Source organism: Mobula birostris, chromosome 1 (assembly GCF_030028105.1).
Source record: "Mobula birostris isolate sMobBir1 chromosome 1, sMobBir1.hap1, whole genome shotgun sequence".
NCBI classification, from domain to species: Eukaryota; Metazoa; Chordata; class Chondrichthyes; order Myliobatiformes; family Myliobatidae; genus Mobula; species Mobula birostris.
In genome coordinates this window covers 110,704,806-110,726,232 of record NC_092370.1, presented here as the reverse complement: position 1 = coordinate 110,726,232, position 21,427 = coordinate 110,704,806, and the positions used below count along the sequence as shown (strand labels likewise).

The 21,427-nt window shown below is 41.3% G+C and overlaps 1 protein-coding gene across 1 annotated transcript in view; it reads left to right on the top strand.

Annotated features, from left to right (window-relative positions):
* The window catches only part of wnt9a (wingless-type MMTV integration site family, member 9A), a 65,347-nt gene that overhangs the window by 1,586 nt on the left and 42,334 nt on the right, over window positions 1–21,427 (top strand). Inside the window, exon 2 of the mRNA XM_072260102.1 lies at window positions 20,147–20,406. Coding sequence (XP_072116203.1) covers window positions 20,147–20,406 — 260 coding nt within the window. The remainder of the gene's footprint in view (window positions 1–20,146; window positions 20,407–21,427) is intronic.

The following is a 21,427-nucleotide window of genomic DNA, read 5'->3' as shown; positions in this document are numbered from 1 at the left end:
CCTGCCTTAAATGGGTAATTCCAGAATTGTGCTACCCCCACCCATTGCTCGTTCCTTTCAATGAAAAAGAAGGGTTATTGGTTCGCTTGTTTTATCGTGATAAAATCACTGTTATTTCTGTGGACGGAATTTAGGGGAACAGGCGTTGTTTGGAGACATCTCCCATTGTAATCTTCCCGTCCAATTAAAGAAAACTGTCTGATTGACAGATGCATAGTTCCCCAGAACACTGTAGTTGAAGGGTCAGAAACAGGAAGGATATGTGTGCTTAAGCATCAACGTTATTATTCGTCTTCAATCAACTGGTATGGTTAGTAACACAAAATTAGTGGAAGGTTGTTACTTGGAGTTTCTAGGTTACTCCAGGTAAAACCACAAAGGCTCCAACAATTTTTAATGGTAGTGGGAATAAGATAATTTTTTTTGCAGTTGTAACTATTCACAAGTTTCTCTGAAATTAGGGTTTCCCTATAGATCTTCAAAACTTGCCCCATTCATGATTAAGCGAAGAAATCGTGTCCTGTTGATGACTTGTCCATTGGTCTCCGTATGATCCCGGTACAGTATCTTGCTTTGACATAGGATGGACTCATTGCTTCCTCCATAGCCAACTGTTTGCTTGGCCCCCTGGTGAGCCAAAATCTGAAACCCACTTCTAAGGATGAATGTGCTCAACAAACCCCACCCTTGAGCTTGCCTCTACTCAGTGGGTTCTAACACCGGCTCTGCCAGGAGCTCTCTCGACTCTATTACACATGTGGCAAGTAAACCTTTTTTATGTGTGTGTATGCATGTGTGTGTTGCAGCTGATGATTTCAATTCAATCTTCATCCTCTGCCTTCCGCTCTGTATAATGCCAATTTCTTGGTTACCCCAGTGCCCAGTTCTAAGCAGACAGAAGCCACCGGTTCGCAATCTTTTGCTGACTATTTGTTTTCTGTTGAGGCAATAGGATATTAGTTACATTTGTTTTTGTAGCACACAAGTTCTGAGTCTTAAACCTGAAGGTATTTTATTGGAGATTTATATTTCTCATAAAAGAAATTAGTATCTGCAGAACTTCGGGGCATTCAAAACACTTTACAGCCAATGAAATACTTTTGAAGCCGAGGCAGTGTTTTATAGTTGAAAACATGCAGCCAATTTAGACATAATGCCCCATAAACAGGAAAGTGATAATGAATAAAATCTGTTTTATGATGATGGTTGAAAGATGAATCTTGGCTAGTTAACTGGGGAAAATTCCTTTGCTTCTCTTGGGATTGTGTGTTAGGATGTTTTCAATGTCCCTCTCATCTTTGGGTGAGAAGGTTGCTCCTTCAAAGCTCAGCGTTCTGGTAACTCTCCAGTGTCGGCACTGAGATAGCGCTGCACTGGTGGGGACACTGTCTTTCAAGTGAAACTTTAAACCAAAACACTGTCTGTGCTCAAAGATGAATGTGTAATACTCTGAAGAAGAACATAAAAGGATGTCTCCCAGTCATTATCTTAAACAGATTATTGAGTTTTGAGCTCCCTTATTTTTGTGGGACTTCACAATGTATAAATTGGCTGCCACATTTCCCACGTTATAACAAGACTACACCTCAAGAAGTGTGTCATAGTTTACAATGTGCATTGGAATGTCCTGCGGTCAGCGAAGGCACGCTATAAATGCAAGTGCTTAATTTCTTTAACTAAAGCAAATTGCAAGCCTACCTTCGTGGGATAAGTTATGGCAGCATAGGCTTCCTAGTTCACTGCTCAGTTCTACACAGACAGTGCGTTTAACAGTTGGGGGCCTGATCTTAAGTATCTGCGTCAGTGTAAACTAGTTGTATTCTTTTTGGAGGAAGCGTTGCAATCGTTCCTCATTAGTTTCGCAATATTCATCTGAGATAGTGACTGGTGCCAGCACGTTATCGTTAAAATCAGTGCACTGTCCAAATATGCCTCAGCTAACTGAGCATGGTTCATGTGGGACGTTTCACACTGGCTTTACTCATGTACAACTCTTGCCTTTGCTCAGTATTCATAATTCAGCTGGGTTTTTGAGACCATTGGGCTCCTATATTCAGTTCTGGTTGCCTCGTAATGAGACAGATGTGGAAGCTTTAAAGAGAGGGCCAGTGGAGATTTACCAGGGTGCTGTCTGGACTAGAGAACCTATTTTATATGGGAAGTTTTGAGTAAGCTAGATTTTTACCTTTGGAGGAAAGGAAAATGAGAGATGACTCAATAGTGATATGTAAGATGATAAGGGGCACAGATAGAGTGGGCAGTCAGCAACTCTTTCAAAAGGTGGAAATGGCTAATATGGGTGGGCATAATTTAAGGTGATTGGAGGAAAGTGTAGGGGAGATGTTAGAGATATTTGTTTTTTTTTACATAGAGTGGTGGATGTGTGGAATGCCCTGCCAGGGGTGGTGGTAGAGGCAGGTGCATTAGGGGCATTTAAGAGACTCTTAGATAGACACAAGTATGAAAGAAAATGGAGGGCCATGTGAGAAGGAAGTGTTAGGTTGATCATGGAGTAGGCTAAGAGATCAGCACAACCTTGTGGGCTGAAGGCCCTATACAGTGCTGTACTGATCTGTATTCTATGTTCACTAGGGCAGGGACAGTGTCTGCCTTTGTTTTTCTCTAAGCCTCTTTCCCTGGGATCCCTTACACAATTTCAATTCCCCTTCTGTTTTAAAAGGTGAATAAGTTTGTCACCCTCTTGTAGTTTGAGTTTCCGAGTCATGCTCTCCTGGACTTGTGATTTTCCCATTATCTTTTTCAATAAATTATTCCCATTGTTAACTTAAACTAGAAGCAGGTTCAGCAATTGCAGTGGAGGACTATTGTAGAATTGTTAATTTTGTGGGTGCTGTTAAGGTTCATAGATGGAGAGAAGATGGAAGCGGGGGGATGAACAAATGATATAAAATCATGGGTAGTCATTGGCATTGAAGCTACAAGGATTCCTTGTGTGTCCTATAGGAGGATTTCTGCTACCTCCACAATAAAACGTTTTAACTCAAACGTAGGAACAGGAGCGTAGACACAGTTATGGACATGTTCAAAAATACGGTGATGTGTATAGAGACAAATATGGACAGTCAGACATGCAAAATGCAAAAAATGCAGATGGAGTTCGACATGCTTGCGCAACCCAGACTAAGTGTATCCATAGTGAGATACGGGTATGCTAATTCATATAGAGCCAGTTATGCAGATTCAGAAATGTACATTTGAGCTTGCAGAGCAAAACACATACACACATTTCATTAGAAATTGAGGACAACTTGCTTGAGGCATAGAAGATGATTATGTATGATTTTTCTAAAGACGTGGTGGATGTGGCACACCACCAGCACACAGTCGTTGTCCAATCACAAGAAAGTGCCGCACAACTGGATACCAGACTCTGCTGAACAGATGGAGCACACATGTTCTCTCTCTCTCTCTCTCTCTCCCTCACTCACACATACACACACACACACACACACACACCCCGATCTTCTCCTTCTTTCAGTTTCTCTCCACTCCCCTCTCTCAAATTCTCTCTCCCTTCCTCTAACCAGTTTCATCAATTTTCCCTCTTCTTTAATGCCTCCTCCTTTTCCGCATCCTCCTCTACTCATTTCCTTTTTCCATGGCCCTTCACACTTCTGCAAACTGAATATCCTGAAGTCTCTGGGTTGTAGAGAGAAATTGCTCAGGACATGAGCTACATCCAAAACTTCTACAGGTGGGTACACCACAGAATATAGAGAAATGCAGAGTACAGTTATAATAGTGAAAACAACCACAGGTTTGTACCCATATCAAGTCCCCTTTTACCCGAACTTGCCATTGCTCAGCTTTGCAGTTCCTGGGATACTAACTTTATAAAACTGTCAATTCTTATCTGTGGTTATTAATAATGACCATTCCTAATCTGGTTAAGATGTTACTGAAATCAATTGCATTCACTGAGAAAAGCCTGTGACAAGGAGGAAGAAGAATCATCGAAGTTATACAGTTATAGAGTTATACAGAATAGCAACAGGCCCTTCAGCCCATTTTGTCCATGCTGACCAAGATTGGAGCCAATGAGTACTCAGGGTACATTTAACTTAGACCCTTACACAGTGCCATGGAGTGCTTGATAGATTTATTTCTCATATCTCATCCTCTTCTCCTTTGTCAACTGTTTCTAAGTCAGCGCACCAGTACTAAGCTTCTGGGATCATTCAAGCAAGTGTCTTCTGTTGATGAAAGTCAAATAAAAGATCCATATGTTAGACCTCTGAAGTAAAAACAGAATATGTGGAAAACCTAGCAATTACAGCAGTGTCTGTAGAAGGAGAAATAGTCAATGCTTTGAATCTGAGACCCTTCAGCAGACCTGTTCTGTCTCCTTTTATTGCTGGTTCCAAGATATTTAGTGATCTTTGGTCATCTTTGTGTAAAGCAATGTGGTGGTTCATGTCGTTGGGTTTCTTCTGCCTTCTTTCTGTGGTGGTTGGCAGTCCAATAGGTACTTTGAATAGATTATTTACTTGGTGCAGGATTTGGGCTTGAACTCATTTTCTTTATCCAGCAGAGCGAGCACCATCAACGAAGCCAAGCTTTCAAATACCAGACCATCCCCACCCAAATCCATGAGTGATTAATTTATGATTGTTTCTCAGATCATGATCAGGAACAGGGAAACCAGGTTGATTCCTTTTTTTCTGCTGAGGTGTACTGAGGCCGGTTCCGAAGGAGCAGAAAAGGCAGGAATAGAACCCAGTTCTGGAGTCTGAACACACAAGGCAACCCAACCCTTTAGTATGTACTGAGGAACTGCTGCAATGTTGGAGGATCACTTTTGTTGTCAAGGAAAACATTTAATCAAGATACAGCTTGTTAGTCCAGTAAACATCGGAAAGAGACCGGAGTGTTTTCCCAGTGTCCTGATCTTACATGCCTGCTTTGACTAATGATACCAAATGCTCGCTATTCAACAGTGTAATTGATCTGTGTGTAGCAGAGCTCTTCTCTCCTCCAGCAGAATACCTAATGATTATTCTATAAATTGGGAGTGATTATTCATGCAGAGTGTAAGGACTATCCTAATACTATCGACCCAGTAGGAACTGCACATTAGAGAGTGGGTGGGAAAGAAATGATGCCTTTAACACTTGTATTCAGTGACCCTGAAGTATCTGCTTAGATAGTAGGCAGTGCTCGGGCTTAGCAGTCACCTGTTAGCGTGCCACTGGCTCAACCCCGTGCTCTACTGGGAGCCTGAGCCAATGAGTTTCTGGCTGGGAGCCTAGTCTGCCTGGGATTGATGTTAGTTCTATCAGCACACTGCAGATCATTCCAATGTGTTTCTGACTTGACTTTCAAACCCAGGTCTTGCTGCTTTTGGCTGGTGGCGTCAGTAACAGCAAATTAGATGCATGTGGAAGAAGGCTGAAGTGGGGGAGAGAGCATAATGTCTTAATATTTTTTTTCCGTGACTTAAAGAACCCGTTTGTTGGCGGTCCTTCCTGTGGCTTGGTGGGAAGGAACACAAAGGAAAAGACAGCTGCATCTGTATTGTGCCAGTGCAGCCTCATTTAGTATATCACAAAACAATTCATAATGACGAGATTACTCTGAGATACTGCAATTATTGTAGCAGTCAAATATAGCAACCAGTTAGCAAACTGTGTACAATCCATCCCTACCTCCCCAAAGCAATAATGATGCTCAGCCTTCTGGGCCTTCATCATTGCTAACCACCTACATCTATCTGTTGGCTTATCCAGGGCTCACTTTGCAGCACTCACACCTTTATTAGAGAAAAAATCCACCAGAGAAATCTCAAAAACAAAAAAAAAATCCTTGGCCAACATTCATATGCAGTACTGATGGAGATCTGAAGTGCTTCTTTATTGGGTGGGACATTAAGCACAGAATTTATCTGCATACTAAGGATGTTTATGTATTTCCCTTAACAAATCTTAACAGAAGAGGGCAGTTGGCTCTTAACCATTATCAATGAAGTAGGAATTCTGGCCTCTTGTGTAAAACCTGGTAGTTATGTTTCTTATTTTGCAACTGGAGCCACACCTTACAGTACTTCAACGGCTAGAAGGAGGTTTGGGAAACCCTGAGGTCATTATGTATTTTTTTCTCTCGCTACACTATCCTTATGATCCCTTGATTACCTTATATATTAATGACTTGGATGAGGGAATTAAATGCAGCATCTCCAAGTTTGCGGATGACACGAAGCTGGGTGGCAGTGTTAGCTGTGAGGAGGATGCTAAGAGGATGCAGGGTGACTTGGATAGGTTGGGTGAGTGGGCAAATTCATGGCAGATGCAATTTAATGTGGATAAATGTGAAGTTATCCACTTTGGTGGCAAAAATAGGAAAACAGATTATTATCTGAATGGTGGCCGATTAGGAAAAGGGGAGGTGAAACGAGACCTGGGTGTCATTATACACTAGTCATTGAAAGTGGGCATGCAGGTACAGCAGGCGGTGAAAAAGGCGAATGGTATGCTGGCATTTATAATGAGAGGATTCGAGTACAGGAGCAGGGAGGTACTACTGCAGTTGTACAAGGCCTTGGTGAGACCACACCTGGAGTATTGTGTGCAGTTTTGGTCCCCTAATCTGAGGAAAGACATCCTTGCCATAGAGGGAGTACAAAGAAGGTTCACCAGATTGATTCCTGGGATGGCAGGACTTTCATATGAAGAAAGACTGGATGAACTGGGTTTGTACTCGTTGGAATTTAGAAGATTGAGGGGGGATCTGATTGAAACGTATAAAATCCTAAAGGGATTGGACAGGCTAGATGCAGGAAGATTGTTCCCGATGTTGGGGAAGTCCAGAACGAGGGGTCACAGTTTGAGGATAAAGGGGAAGCCTTTTAGGACCGAGATTAGGAAAAACTTCTTCACGCAGAGAGTGGTGAATCTGTGGAATTCTCTGCCACAGGAAACAGTTGAGGCCAGTTCATTGGCTATATTTAAGAGGGAGTTAGATATGGCCCTTGTAGCTACAGGGATCAGGGGGTATGGAGGGAAGGCTGGGGCAGGGTTCTGAGTTGGATGATCAGCCATGATCATAATAAATGGCGGTGCAGGCTCGAAGGGCCAAATGGCCTACTCCTGCACCTATTTTCTATGTTTCTATGTTTACCCTATTGTCAGTGAAACTTATGATCTCAGTTTTAAATATGCTCATTGAGTTTTTGTAGCCTTTGGTGCAGAAAATTACAAATATTTACAGAATTTTAGTGAAGAAATTTCTGTCACACTTGACTTATCTCATCATCTGAAAGTATGGCCCCTGGTTCCAGAATTCTGACCAGGCTCCTTACGAATTTTGAATGTGTAGTGATTTAATCTCTCATTCTTCCAGGTTAATATTATTTCATTACATGGTACAGAATGAAAGAATGCTAATCAGAATACCAAGACTTTGGTTTGCTTTTCTGTAGTATTCTGTGTCGTTTCGCTATCAGCAGAGGTAGTGAGCATAGCATGTGACCCAATGAAATGTACCTCAACCATTCTCTTAGAGTGTCAGATTGTCTGGAATAAGATGTCTCTCTTTCTACTTAGAAAGATATGTACTGATGTGGCATCTTTGATAACCCCAATATCTCAACGTGCCTGATGTGGCATTTTTGTTGACCCCAGTATTTCAATGTGTTTCTCAGTGAGGTGATATTGAAGTCGAGTCACTATTACAATGTAGGCACACAGGAGTAGTGATGGGTGAAATAATGTCAAATTGTTGGCCTTCACCATTCATTCCTATGTATGCAGCACCCAGAAGTGCGTTCAGCTCCTTGATATGCTTTGAATAGTGTTGTGGAAATTTCTATCTGCCATTTATGTTACAGTATAAGCTGTTGTAGAACAGCTCTCCACAAATAAAAACTCAATTTTGCGTTCAGGCCTCCGGAGTGAGACTTGAAGCCTTTTGATTGCAAGACCAAGTGCCTTTCTAGTGAAGATGTCTTTATTTCTGTCACCTCCAACTTCACCATCAGTGTAGGTGTCACATAAAGAATAATTGTTTTTCAGTTACCAGGGGTGATCCAGTAGTGTACCTGATAGAGCCATTGCCAAACATTCTAATGACTCATTTGCAGTTCTGACCTGTGCTGTCTGTGTTGGGTTTGCACCTTCTCCCTGTGACTGCATGCTTTTCATCTGGGTTCCCCAGTTTCCCTTAATGCAGATTGGTAGATTACTTGGCCACTTGTGAATGGCCCCTATTCATTATTATTTTATTTATAAGTCAGCTTTCATTTATCTGTTCTATTTGAAATCATTGTTATCGCACAGCAGCAAAGTTGACTAATTGACGTTCAATTAAGGATAGAGGAACAATATTCAAAAGCAAGACATGCACCAAAGCCAAACAGCACCGGAGTAAGTACATACAAGTATACATCACAAGTAGAAAGAACTCAGCCTTTAATTTTACAAATCTGGATATTCAGTGAAAAAGCAAACATTGACTGGTGTTGATCAAAACAATTATTAAAGGAAATCTGCCTCAGTTTCCATAAACTGATAATAAAAATCAGTACATTTCTTGAATTCAATTTCTCAATGTCTTTGGCAGCAGCTTTAACCCTCAACATCTGAAGAATGAGTCTAGCTCTCTGACCACCAGCTTTCAAACCTGAAGAGCAATTTTCTTGACTACGCTCTTGTTAATGAGTTCCATTCATTTGGAGTTCAAATCAGAAATTCATGTGTGCATGGGATTTCTAATATCATCCACACATGGTTTTACAATCTTTACTCCCAATAAATGAGGCTCCATTCTGGGAGCACCAAGTTTGGAGTCTGTCTCCCTGTCTCCCACAGGAATGCCATATACTTGTTTCAAAATAAGAATTATTGCTATAGGAGTATGTCCCGGAAAAAGCAACCCAACTGATCTCATTGTGGAGATCATAGACTATGAAATAACTAAGAGTTCTGCAGACTTCAACAAATAATGTTAAAAAAATCCCTCCAATGTACGGAAAACCCCCAAGTTACTTTAGAGTGAGGTAACATATAGATGCGTAATATCAAGTTGGACAAAACCCAAACTAAAGTGACAAGGAAAACAACAATATGAGTTGGATTGATTTGACGTAACAGTTATGGCTTATCACTAGGGGAATTCTAGAAGCGATCAGTAATTTTGCAAATGACTGGGTCAGCTCTGAGGGCAGTGGAAGCCATAAACTACAACCAAGTTCACATTTAGCCTACAACAGGTAGAAAAGGCAGCTTCTCTCCCTTTTCTGAAAGACAATAATGAATTATTTGGCTCTTTAAGACACAGTAGAAGTTAATATCTTGTCATAAATACCAGGCTTATTGTACTTGGTTCCAGAGCCATCCTTGATCGCTATAAAAAACTGCTTTGATCAAAACCAGATTTGAAATTGGGAAGAAACCGCTAGATAGAGTCCATGGAGATGATAGCATTAGGGAGGCTGGGTGCACTGTCATTGGAATTAGTATATGAGAAGCTTTGCTAGCTTATTACAGACTTCTCTTGCTGCTGATTTGTTATTTAATATGACAACTCTGGCTGCACAGATTCGGTGCCAAGTATGTGAAGCTGAATGGTAAAAGGTTTGGGGTTTTAAACTCCGACGTGCTGAATGAGTAGATAATTATCCAGTTGTTCCTGTACCTTGTGGCACCTGAGCCGATCCATTTCTTTTACGTCAAAAGCAAGATAATGGAATGTTAGCTTGCATCTGGTCAAACTTATTGAAGCTTTCTTTACAGCTGGTGTTTATATTTGTCAGTGTCTTTAAACTTATTCTGACTCTTGTTTCTGTGTGTGTATATATATATATAAAAAGTTATCTCACAGTGAGCTGTTAGCTTGCTTGGCAAGTCCCTACCAGGAGAATTGAATGTTTGCCTTTAAATGCTTCACTTCAACCTGTGTGGTTCAGATATTGCTAAGGGGAGTAGTGCACCTGCCAGCATGATTTTCTACAGTCATAGAACCAAACAGGGGTACCCAATGAGACAAGAATTAGTCCAGAGGTGAATTATTGAATCAGATGTAGGTTGATTATAAATAATTTTAGTGCAGTCTTCTGAGAACTACAATTTATTCTCCTGGCTGATGTTATTGCTTGAAGATGACTTCTCAAAGAGCTTGTTTTCTTTATTGCTCATTATGGAAACTGACATTTGTTCCTGACCATAATCACAGCTTATAATCAATTCAAATTACAGTTCTCAGAACTTGCTTTTCATGTCATAAATTAGAGACATATTATAAATTACAAGCATTTAGATACGTTTGTGTCAGAAAATCACATGTTCACTACAGGATGAGGCTGTCATAACAATAATTCTGGTATTACAAATAAGGGATTGTAAGAGTTTATATGTGCAAGGAGAGGGTTGCAGTTGGGAAAGGGCAGTCGCTGTTAATCGTATGATCTGCAAGAATGTAATAGTTCATACTAACCATCCCTAATTGGGGAGCTTTTGTAGGAAAGGGCAAACGCTAGTTCTTTGCTGTTTCATAGTGTGCCTGCCTGGAAATTGTTGGAGAAATAATGATTGGAACCTATGTACCTACTCCATGTGGTGATCAATCTAGAGCAGAGCGATCTGCTTTGTGTATGTAGGGTACGGTGGTGGTTAAGTTACTAGCCTAATGATCCAGAGTCCTGGATTACCAGTCAGGAACCCAATTCAAGCCCCCACCATTTGGAGCTCTGAAATTTAAATTCAGATTAATGAAATGGATTTTAAAATCACACTATTTTAATAGGCTAATAACGACGATCATAAAGCTGCACTACTGTTCTAAAAACCCATCAGAGGAGGAAATCTACCAGGTTAAATGTGAGTCCAAACCTACAGTGTGATTGACTACAAAATGCACAGAAATGGCCTGGCATGTCACTTCTTTCAAGGCAATTTGGGAATAGGCTATAAACACTGATCTTGCCAGTGATGCCGAGACTCTGGAAAGGAATAAATAAGTGTAAACTCTGCTGGTCCAGGATGCATAAAACTTTTATTTTTCAGTGATATGTGTCTGAAAATTGTTGATTTTCTTTTCCCCCTGAGTTGAACATGATTGCAACCACTACCAGGCCAAATTGCACCACTGAGGAAATTCAATATTGGACTTCCTGTGGTGATTCATCATTGCATGTCTGACACATAGGATGACTTAATTTCCAACGCTTTGCTTCCTTTGGAGCATTGTGGGGAAATTAGGCCAGGTTGTCCCAAGATTAATATTGTGAAACATTCCTGGGACAACATTTTCACAATACAGTGCTGGATTGAGACAGTCTCTTAGCTTTGAACCTTTGGGATCGCATGACCACCCCACCCCACCCCAGATGATCCACGCACACAACAGAGGCCGACAGCCAAAATCCAATGTCATAAACACAAGAGGTTCTGCAGATGCTGGAAATCCACAGCAATACACAAAATAATCCTAACACCTGCCAGTTTGTACTCTTTCCCCTCCCACTAGCTTCTTATTCTGTCTTCTTCCTCTTTTCTTCCCAGTCCTGATAAAGGGTCTTGGCCCGAAACATCGACTGTTTATTCACCTCTATAGTTGTTGCCTGACCTGCTGTGTTCCTCCAGCCCAGCGGTTTGTGTTTTGCTCAAGATTCAATGTCTCTTGCCAATACCCCACCTTCCTCCAAGCCACAGTGGTCTTTGTTCTATGATCGCCAGCTGTCATGACCAGGCAACACAGAGATGTAGCAACGTAAGTTTGTGGCGAACCTTACTCAAAGCCTCAGAGGTACCTAACAAGAGAATGAAGAGTTATTTTTAGTTCAAGGGTTGTTTCAGAAAATGCTATGTTTTAGCCACATCGGCCTTGGTAAATTCTGGTAGTCAAAAATTTAATCTTATTTCTTTTTTTTTCCTCAGTGCTCTAAGTAATTACCTTTCAGCATTGCAAAGGTGCCTTTCAGCATTGGTAGGTTGCAGAATCCACGGCATTGTCAGTCTTGCCCAAGGGATGTGTCACTAGAGTCACTTGGTACTTGTAAGACAGTCTGACACTGAGGGTAACTATTGCATCTCAGCTGGGGTGCCAGTCTGAGATCAGCCCTCACACCACATGGTGTGAGCTCCTGATTGCTGGCAGCTAGCTGCTACCTTTTCAGTCTTCTGTGTCTTTGCACTGAAAATCTAGATTGTTTGCTAAAAAAACAACTCGTCACCTTACATTTTTAAAGACTAATGTTCAAAGGAGCATTTCTATATATCAGATGTAACCTTTGCTTCAGTTTGTTGTTTCCAGAACCAGTAGGGGAAACAATAGAACTTTTATAACAGCAATAAGCATGCAAAAAAACCTTCAATTTTCCTTCTATAAGCTTTTTAGTTGGATACTCTGAAACCTCTGGAGCAGAGAGACCACATTCAGGTCTTGTTCAATTCCATGAAGATTTAATTGACTGTGTTGGAAAGCGGCATAAACCCACAGCAACATCTTACCTCTGCCCTCATCAAAACCAGCTCAGTCAACATCTGGCAGGGGCTTTCCCTGATCTGCAGGATTGGGCAATTTCAAATATGTCCCTTGCACTAGCTTGGGCTGTAATCTCACCAAATAGCTCAGCCAATCCCACAATGTGCCCAGCTGTTGATGCATGACAGTGGCAAATTAGTTATGTTGTTCATTGTTAGGTGGTGTAAAACACTCCTTAAGCTATCAGGAGGACTCAGTTATGACCGGTTAGCTTTCCTATTTGGGAGAAATGGAACTGAAGGCTTAGAAGGTCTTTATCAAAAGAGAGGGCTTGATAGGACCAGAAGTTTTTGCTTTAATTGGAGGATTTGTCATCTCCAGGTTAATAATAGTAATAGGCATCCGTTAGTCTCATGAGACCATGGATTTGCACCTTGGAAGGTTTCCAGGGCACAGGCCTGGGCAAGGTTGTATGGAAAACAAGCAGATGCCCATGCTACAAGTCTCCCCTCTCCACACCACCGATGTTGACCAAGGGAAGGGCACTAGGACCCATACAGCTTGGCACCGGTGTCGTCACAGAGCAGTGTGTGGTTAAGTGCCTTGCTCAAGGACACACACGTTACCTCAGCCAAAACTCGAACTTGAACCTTCAAATCACTAGACGAATGCCTTAACCACTTGGCCATGCGCCAACACCATCTCCTCCAAACCATAAGCCTCCAGGTTAATGCCATCTTAATGAGTAGAATTATGAGCAGAAAGACCTACCTTGCTTCTTAGTGTTCTTTTTCTTTCTACTAATAATATTTTGGACGCCAAGGAAGTGTAGTGGTTAGTGCAACACTATTACAGCTCAGGACATATTGGAGTTCAATTCCAGCAGTACTTCTATGTTCTCTCCATGAACTCGGCTGGCTTCCTCTGATTGCTCTGATTTCTTCCCATAGTCCAAAGAAGTGCCGATTAGTAGGTTAATTGGTCATTGGAGATTGCCCTGTGATTAGGCGAGGGTTAACTAGGTGGGTTGCTGGATAGTGTGGCTCATGCTCATTGGGCCAGAAGAACCTGTTCCTGTGCTGCATCTCTAAAATTTGGGCTACTCAGTAAGCTGGCAACTTATGAATGGTTCATTTGGCATTGGTATTCTCACTTCTGCATCAGGAGCATGGGGCTTAAAGGGACATTCCATTGTCATGAGTCATGTAGGCTCGTGCACTTGGGGAGTGCTGCACTGCCGGGGCTGCCTATGTCCAGCTGAAACGTTGAATTCGGTCTCTCAAATGGACAGAAAGTTTTGAAAGGAGCAGAGAGGCTGTCCCTGGTGTGTTGGTCAATGCCAAACCCTCAGCTAACACCACTAAAACAAATTAGCAAGTAGAAACATGTGGAAGCTTTGTCAGTGCAATCTTATTACTGTATTGTTTTTTTTTGCAGTAGTCAGGTTATAAAGCTCTTTGGAATGTCTTGAGTTCATTAAAAGCAGTGAAAAAATTGTGTTCTTTCTGTTTCTAAGTCTAGCAGAGGTGTTGGCTTTATCTTACACTCTGTGCTTAGCCCCATTCGTACTGCATATTTGAAGTGCACAGATACTTGTGGTACTCCCACTTATTTGAGATCTATACAAGCATTTTCCAAGGTATGTTTGCCCACACCCATGGAGAGTTCTCTCCTCCATAGAATATTTCTGGTTTTATGTGGGGGAAAGGTAAGGGGACAGTCTAGTGTCGTTATGTAATTAGATTAGTAATACAATGGGCTGAACTAATACAGAGAAATGAATTTCTATTCTGACTAAAATTTAAAAAAAATTGAATCTGATGAAGGGAAATAAAACTGAACTCACTAGCCCTTGTTAATCTGGACTCTCCATGTGGTAAAGGAAAGCTGCCAACCTCATGCCTCAAGACATGAGGGGATGGACAGGGGCTGCGGCCTTTGAAATGAATTAAAATTTCATAAATTTGAATTCTGATTCTACATGATTCACCAAAGGGAAGCTTGGGAAGCTGTCTTTATTGGGCAGTAAAGACATTTTAGTCATAATTCTACTTTTATTATTGTTTTTATTGGTAAAAATTGCATTTAAGCATACAAAGCATCTGGAATATTAACAGCCAAGATAGTTACTGATCACATGGGCAAGTCTATTTTTATCTACTTTTGACTTATAAACTGTGCTGCAGTGCCTAGGGTGATCACAAGAGGGTGCTGCTCTGCTCATCCTTCAAACTGCATATGCTTTGCCAGGGCACTGTTCATGATCCCTGACTGTCCAATCTGTTTTAGCTTCTCCACTTATATAAGATGTAGGGTTTTTTAACATAATTATAGTAATTTGAAATACAGTCCCAGAGACTTTTTTATATTCCTTCAGATGAAAAGGAATAGTGTTCTGTTTGTTATACTTTGCTTACTAATTACGTGCTTCTTGTCTCATTCGTTCTGTCTGTGTGATTCTCTTTCAGTATGGAAATGGGCATCTTGGACCACTGTGTGTGCCCACCATAACCTACCCATCTATACTAATCCTATTCTCCTTATTCTCTTTCACTTCCATCAACTCACAAGGTTCCGCCAGTCACTTACACACTGGGCGTAATATACAATGGGAGCTAGAGAAAACTCATGCAGTCACCGAGCAAGTGCACAGACTCCACGTATACAACTCAGCAGTTCAGGATTATACTTGGGCTCTTAACACTGAGAAGCGGTTCTATTGGCTTGAGGGGTGGGACTTGCAGGGGCAGGGAAGTCACAGACAGAATGCACATATTCCATACAATCGCAGCCAGAGATCAAGATTAACTAGTGAGACAGCAGATTAATTGCCATCGGATCTGTTCTCCAGCTGTTTTAGAGAAAGAAGATAGAATACAGTGAAGCTGACGATACAATTCGCATTGTAAATATTTTTGTATTACTGGTTTGGTCCTGTCCCTGTAGAAACATAGAAACATAGAAAATAGGTGCAGGAGTAGGCCATTCGGCCCTTCGAGCCTGCATCGCCATTTATTATGATCATGGCTGATCATCCAACTCAGAACACCGCCCCAGCCTTCCCTCCATACCCCCTGACCCCTGTAGCCACAAGGGCCATATCTAACTCCCTCTTAAGTATAGCCAATGAACTGGCCTCAACTGTTTCCTGTGGCAGAGAATTCCACAGATTCACCACTCTCTGCGTGAAGAAATTTTTCCTAATCTCGGTCCTAAAAGGCTTCCCCTCTATCCTCAAACTGTGACCCCTTGTTCTGGACTTCCCCAACATCGGGAACAATCTTCCTGCATCTAGCCTGTCCAATCCCTTTAGGATCTTATACGTTTCAATCAGATCCCCCCTCAATCTTCTAAATTCCAACGAGTACAAGCCCAGTTCATCCAGTCTTTCTTCATATGAAAGTCCTGCCATCCCAGGAATCAATCTGGTGAACCTTCTCTGTACTCCCTCTATGGCAAGGATGTCTTTCCTCAGATTAGGGGACCAAAACTGCACACAATGCTCCAGGTGTGGTCTCACCAAGGCCTTGTACAACTGCAGTAGTACCTCCCTGCTCCTGTACTCAAATCCTCTCGCTATAAATGCCAGCATACCATTCGCCTTTTTCACCGCCTGCTGTACCTGCATGCCCACTTTCAATGACTTGGTGTATAATGACACCCAGGTCTCGTTGCACCTCCCCTTTTCCTAATCGGCCACCATTCAGATAATAATCTGTTTTCCTATTTTTGCCACCAAAGTGGATAACTTCACATTTATCCACATTAAATTGCATCTGCCATGAATTTGCCCACTCACCCAACCTATCCAAGTCACCCTGCATCCTCTTAGCATCCTCCTCACAGCTAACACTGCCACCCAGCTTCGTGTCATCCGCAAACTTGGAGATGCTGCATTTAATTCCCTCATCCAAGTCATTAAAGTGACTTTAAGGTGTATTGTGCCTGAAGCAGAATTTGTACGTGAGCTTTGTCTTTTGCATGTCATACAGCAACCAACTCCTTGATCTACCCTTCCTCTTCATCTCTTGGAGCATGTTTCCTTTCTCTCTTTGCCTGAGCCTTGAACTCTGAACTCTGTACACTGAACCCTGAACTTTGAACCCTAAACTCCCTCTCTGTCCACCTTTGTTAACTTCAGTCTCTCTCTGTACTTTGCTACTAGATGCAATTTGAATTCCACATTCTGGGTCATCTCCTTCTCCCTATCTTTTCACTGTATCCCTTATAGCCCACAACCCTTTCTTTCTCCAGAATCTCTGCTAATAACCCCTGCACCCTAACCTGCTCTTGGTTTCAGTAAAATAATTCTTACCTCAATTTACCTTTCCTTGCCCACATGATTTCTTACTTCTCACTTCCTCATATTTAGTTCACGTTCCCATGGGGTTTGAAAACAGTGCTACATGAACAACTTACTCTGATCAATTTTGGCAGTTTACTTCATTATAACTGAAAACAGAAATTAGATTACTTAAAACTTTTTCCACAATGTCTGCCTCTTTCAATGACACTTGAATCCTGCGCTACATCAGGTAGCCGTGACTGCCCAAGCACTCCAGATGGTGTCTGTCTATTGTCTTAAACTGTGATCATGTAGCCCCCTTTCACTTTTAAAAAAATCCAGATTCTGTAGGTTCTTGGGCCTTGTCTAGGTCAAATGCCTGAATGTGCCTTTATTAGGTGTATGATGCTATGGAGCACACTAGATCATACCTTGTGCGGGATAATTTCTCCATCAAGAGAGCATCAATAGTTAAATGAAACCAGGGACTGGAAAAATGCTTCAGTGAAGCAGCTGTAGCTATAATGCTTCCTTATAAAAATAAAATGAGATGGGCCAGTGCCAACTTGCAATGAGTGGAGCTGTCAAAAATGGTCTATTGCCTTTGACTAAGCCAATAATGTCATAAGGTAATGATGTCATCAAGGCTCATTCTGAAGGGAAATGCGCTAGGTTAGAGTATCCTTGGGACTCCTCTCTCTGATGGAGGCTGTGGGTTAGAATGTTGCACTTTCACCTCCTTGATCTCTATCCAAGTCCAGCCCAGGCTGATGGGATGGAAATGTAATGAGGGTTAGAACAGTGTTCATTCCTGTCCTTGATCTGGGTTCAGATTTGAGTGAAAGGGATGAAGCAACCCTTTCTCTTCACTCTGTCTCACTTGCTTTCTTTCTCTCTCTCCTTCACTCTATTTCTGCATATCACTCTATCAGTGTTTCATGAACTTTATCTTCCTTGCTGTTTCTTTTTCCACATTCTTTTCCATTTTTTTCTCTGTCCTTCTGGGGCCCTACTATATTTCTGCTTCTCTTGACCTATTTATCCCCTTTGAACCAATCCTTTTGTATTAGACTTTGCTCTACTTCATATCTTTTTTTTGTCTACTCTTATTTTCTTTTTTCTTCATCTTTCTCTATATTTTTTGCAATCCTGCTCTGATATAAATATCACTGAAGGAAGTGGAGATACTTGTGCAAATATTTGGCAGAACGTATTCTGAATTTGGCGGGGTTAAGGTGCACTAGTGGGACAGAGTAGACAAAACTAAACTAATTTGATGTGTTTATGATATATCATTTTCCCCAGAGCTCATCATTAATGTTTCAAGGAGTATTCTTGAAATAATAAATAGCACTCAAAGGTCATGCAGCATTAAATCAAGTGCATAGTTTGAGGGAAAAAAGAATGAAAAAATGTGTGTTTCACCAGAAATGTTCAGTTTGCAGTTTTATGGGAGGCTCAAGTGTAACAAAATTAGATCTTTTTATCAAACATGTCAATTTTGAACAAAAGATTTTTGCAGCTGCTGAAACTAACAAGAGAAATAGGCTGCAATTCCGCTGATGCAAAGTCTGGTTTTATGGATATGTGACTGCAAAATAGCACTAATAATGTGGGAAGAGGTAATTACCCTGCTTAAATCCCAGATGTATTACTTTGTGCTTACCTGAGCCTTCAGCACGGGAGCTGTCTGCAGTGATCTACGCAATTTGAAGCAGTAAAATGTGAGCCTACCTGCAAGAGGGATGGTCTTCCTCTGTTCTGTGACTACCTGATGTTAGCTGTCTATGAGCACAATTCTATGCATAAGTTTGAGGCCAAAAGCAGAGGAGAATTGCCATACTCACAGAACCTAGAACAGCACAGTGCAGAAGCTATGAAGACTGTGCCAGTCCAAATTAATCCCATCGGTCTGCACTGTCCATATCCCTCCATTTCTTTCCTTGGTCAAGTGCATATCTAAATGCTTCTTAAGCATTGCTATTGTATCTGCATACTCTGGATCAGGAGGCTGAGTTTTCAATTGCTGTAGTGGAATCTATAGTGACTGAGACCAAAATGTCCCTTCACTCATCCCTGCCCTTGGATTCCCCAGAAGATTGGCAATAAGGTGAATTTTATGGAACATTCAAATGATATTTTAAAATTCTCAGATTACTTATCTATTTCAAATCCCACTTCAGGAGTCTCATCGTAGCGTTTTTCAAATCAGTATGCTGGGAAGCAAAGGCATAGAGCTATGCCCTGTAATTTGGATTAAGAAACACTCAAATGTATCCTCTACAAGGTTTTTGGAATTTTTAATTAAAGTTTGTATTTAAAACTTTGCTTTGACATCTGTATTCCAAGACTAATGGCACATGGAAGTCTTGTATTAGCCTATCTAAGACGAGGACCAGGGTGTTGAAATTGTTCTGATGTTTTTTTTTGATTCTTAGATTCCAGCTCACCCCACAATAACTGGATGTATCTCTTTTACTTTAAACGCCAGTTGAATGACTATTAGGACAACTGGTCTACTGTTCCTGCTAGCATTTTATGTAAGAAGTTGCAGGATGGCTGAGACATGGTGTGAAGAAAATTATGTTGGTATATTGGGAGTGCCTGAGACTGGACATGAGCATACTGCTGGGAAGAACTGATAACGCTTTTATGACTATTTAACTAAGCAATACCTTATTGGTTCCAAAAGTTAATATCCAAAATGGAATATAACCCATTTGTAGTATTTCTCTTCCACATGTTCATGAGCCTACCTTCCTGATTTGTGTTGTTATATTGATATTTATTTGTTCCTGATTTGTATTATTGATATTTACTTATTAGCATGTCAATCTTGTCCTGTTTAGTTCATTCTCATTTTAAGACATGTTACAAAAGATATTGCCTTAAATCTATCGGAAAGAGAAGGAAGACTGAAATTCAGAGTGAAGAGCATTATAACAAAATACTCTTGAAATGTAACCAATATTGTAATGAATGAATTTCAAGGCCCAGTTTACACAAGATTCCATAAATGACATAATGACCAGGTCATTGATGTAACTGAAGTTGTTAAGTGAGAAACAAAAGATAAAATCTAATTATTGACTTTGAAGGAGTACCATGCCTCTAAGAGCTGGCAGGGCTTAATTTAAAGGCTCAGTGAAATAATGTTCCTGTCAACAGCCTTGTATTCCTCACTATAGACGACGTGTTCAAGTTTCTGGCAAGGGATTTCCTGTTTGAGACTTTTGACAGTATTTCTTGCTGATAAGTTTAAACTGGTGAACATTTCATTAGTAACATCGTTATGCTTCAAAGTGTCTGAAAATGTTTGGTACAATATAAAAGGAAATGTAACCGTTTGTAAGTGCTCTTCATGGGGGTCCTTGCTTTGCTGAAGTTTCAGTCCTCATGTTTCATTTTCCCTTCTCTCCTTCACAGTTTAACTGGTAATGAACCACTCACCATCTTGCCTCTGACACAAGAGACAGAGCAGGCACACGGGAAGACCCACTTCAAGGTCTGTGATCGCCTGAAGCTGGAGCGGAAGCAGCGTCGAATGTGTCGGCGGGATCCGGGAGTGGCCGAGACCCTAATGGAAGCGATCAGTATGAGTGCCCTTGAGTGTCAGTACCAATTCAGATTTGAGAGGTGGAATTGCACTCTGGAAGGACGTTACAGGACGAGCCTTTTGAGAAGAGGTCAGTCACTCCTGCTTTTACATTGTGCATCTTTGGCGACCTATGTGTTTGAGGGGAAAGAGGGAAAACAATGGTAAAAAAGGTTACCTCATTGTTCGTTGAGGTACAACTTGCTCTCTGATAGTCCTTGGTTTTCTAGTTGAACACCACAGAACTAAATTGACAGCAGTGGAATAGAATAGGGGAAAAACATAGATTTGTGTTTTGGAAACAAAATCTCAAATGGAATGGTAGGTCCAATGTTACCATATTGTAAGGCAGTGCAATTGCAAGGATTTTATGCTGTTTATTTGGTTCTTATGTTCAATTTTACCCTGACCTCTTTCCTTTTGCACCACGGTAGTGTAATGGATGCCACAGTACTGTAATGGTTAGCGTGGCATTATTACAGCCCGGGGCATATCTGAGTTCAGAATTCAATTCTGACGCCGCCTGTAAGGAGTTTGTATGCTCTCCCCGTGCAATACTTGGGTTTCCTCCCACAGCCCAAAGGTGTACCAGTTAGGAGGTTAATTAGTAAATTGTCCCATGATCAGGCTTGGGTCGAAAAGATGGATTTCTGGATGGTGCTGCTCGCTGGGCCAGAAGAGCCTGTTCCGTGCTGTATCTCTGAATAAGAATAAAAGTAAATAAGTCTTTCAATTTCCTTCCCAGTCACCCCTCCCATTCCATTAATCCAACACCTGCCCCAACCACCTCACATACTTTTTTGTCTTTTTACAGGTTTTAAGGTATATAGTCAGGGAGTTCTTTTCCCCTATCCAAGCTTTGCCTGCCAAGGTGGGTGAAAATTCTCAGGTGAATTTTCCTTTTTTGGAAGGAGGGTGTTTGTGCAGTGAATGAGACATTATTGAACACCTTTCATTATCTGTACATCTCCCCCTATATGTGCTGTAGAGGGAGAGGGAACTGTCTGCTTAATGTGCTGTGCTAATAACTGAATGAAGGAGGACAAGTTATTAGCCAGACTCTCACCTCAGAGTTTAGAGAAAAGGGACAAAGTCCTGTGTAGAAAAAGGGA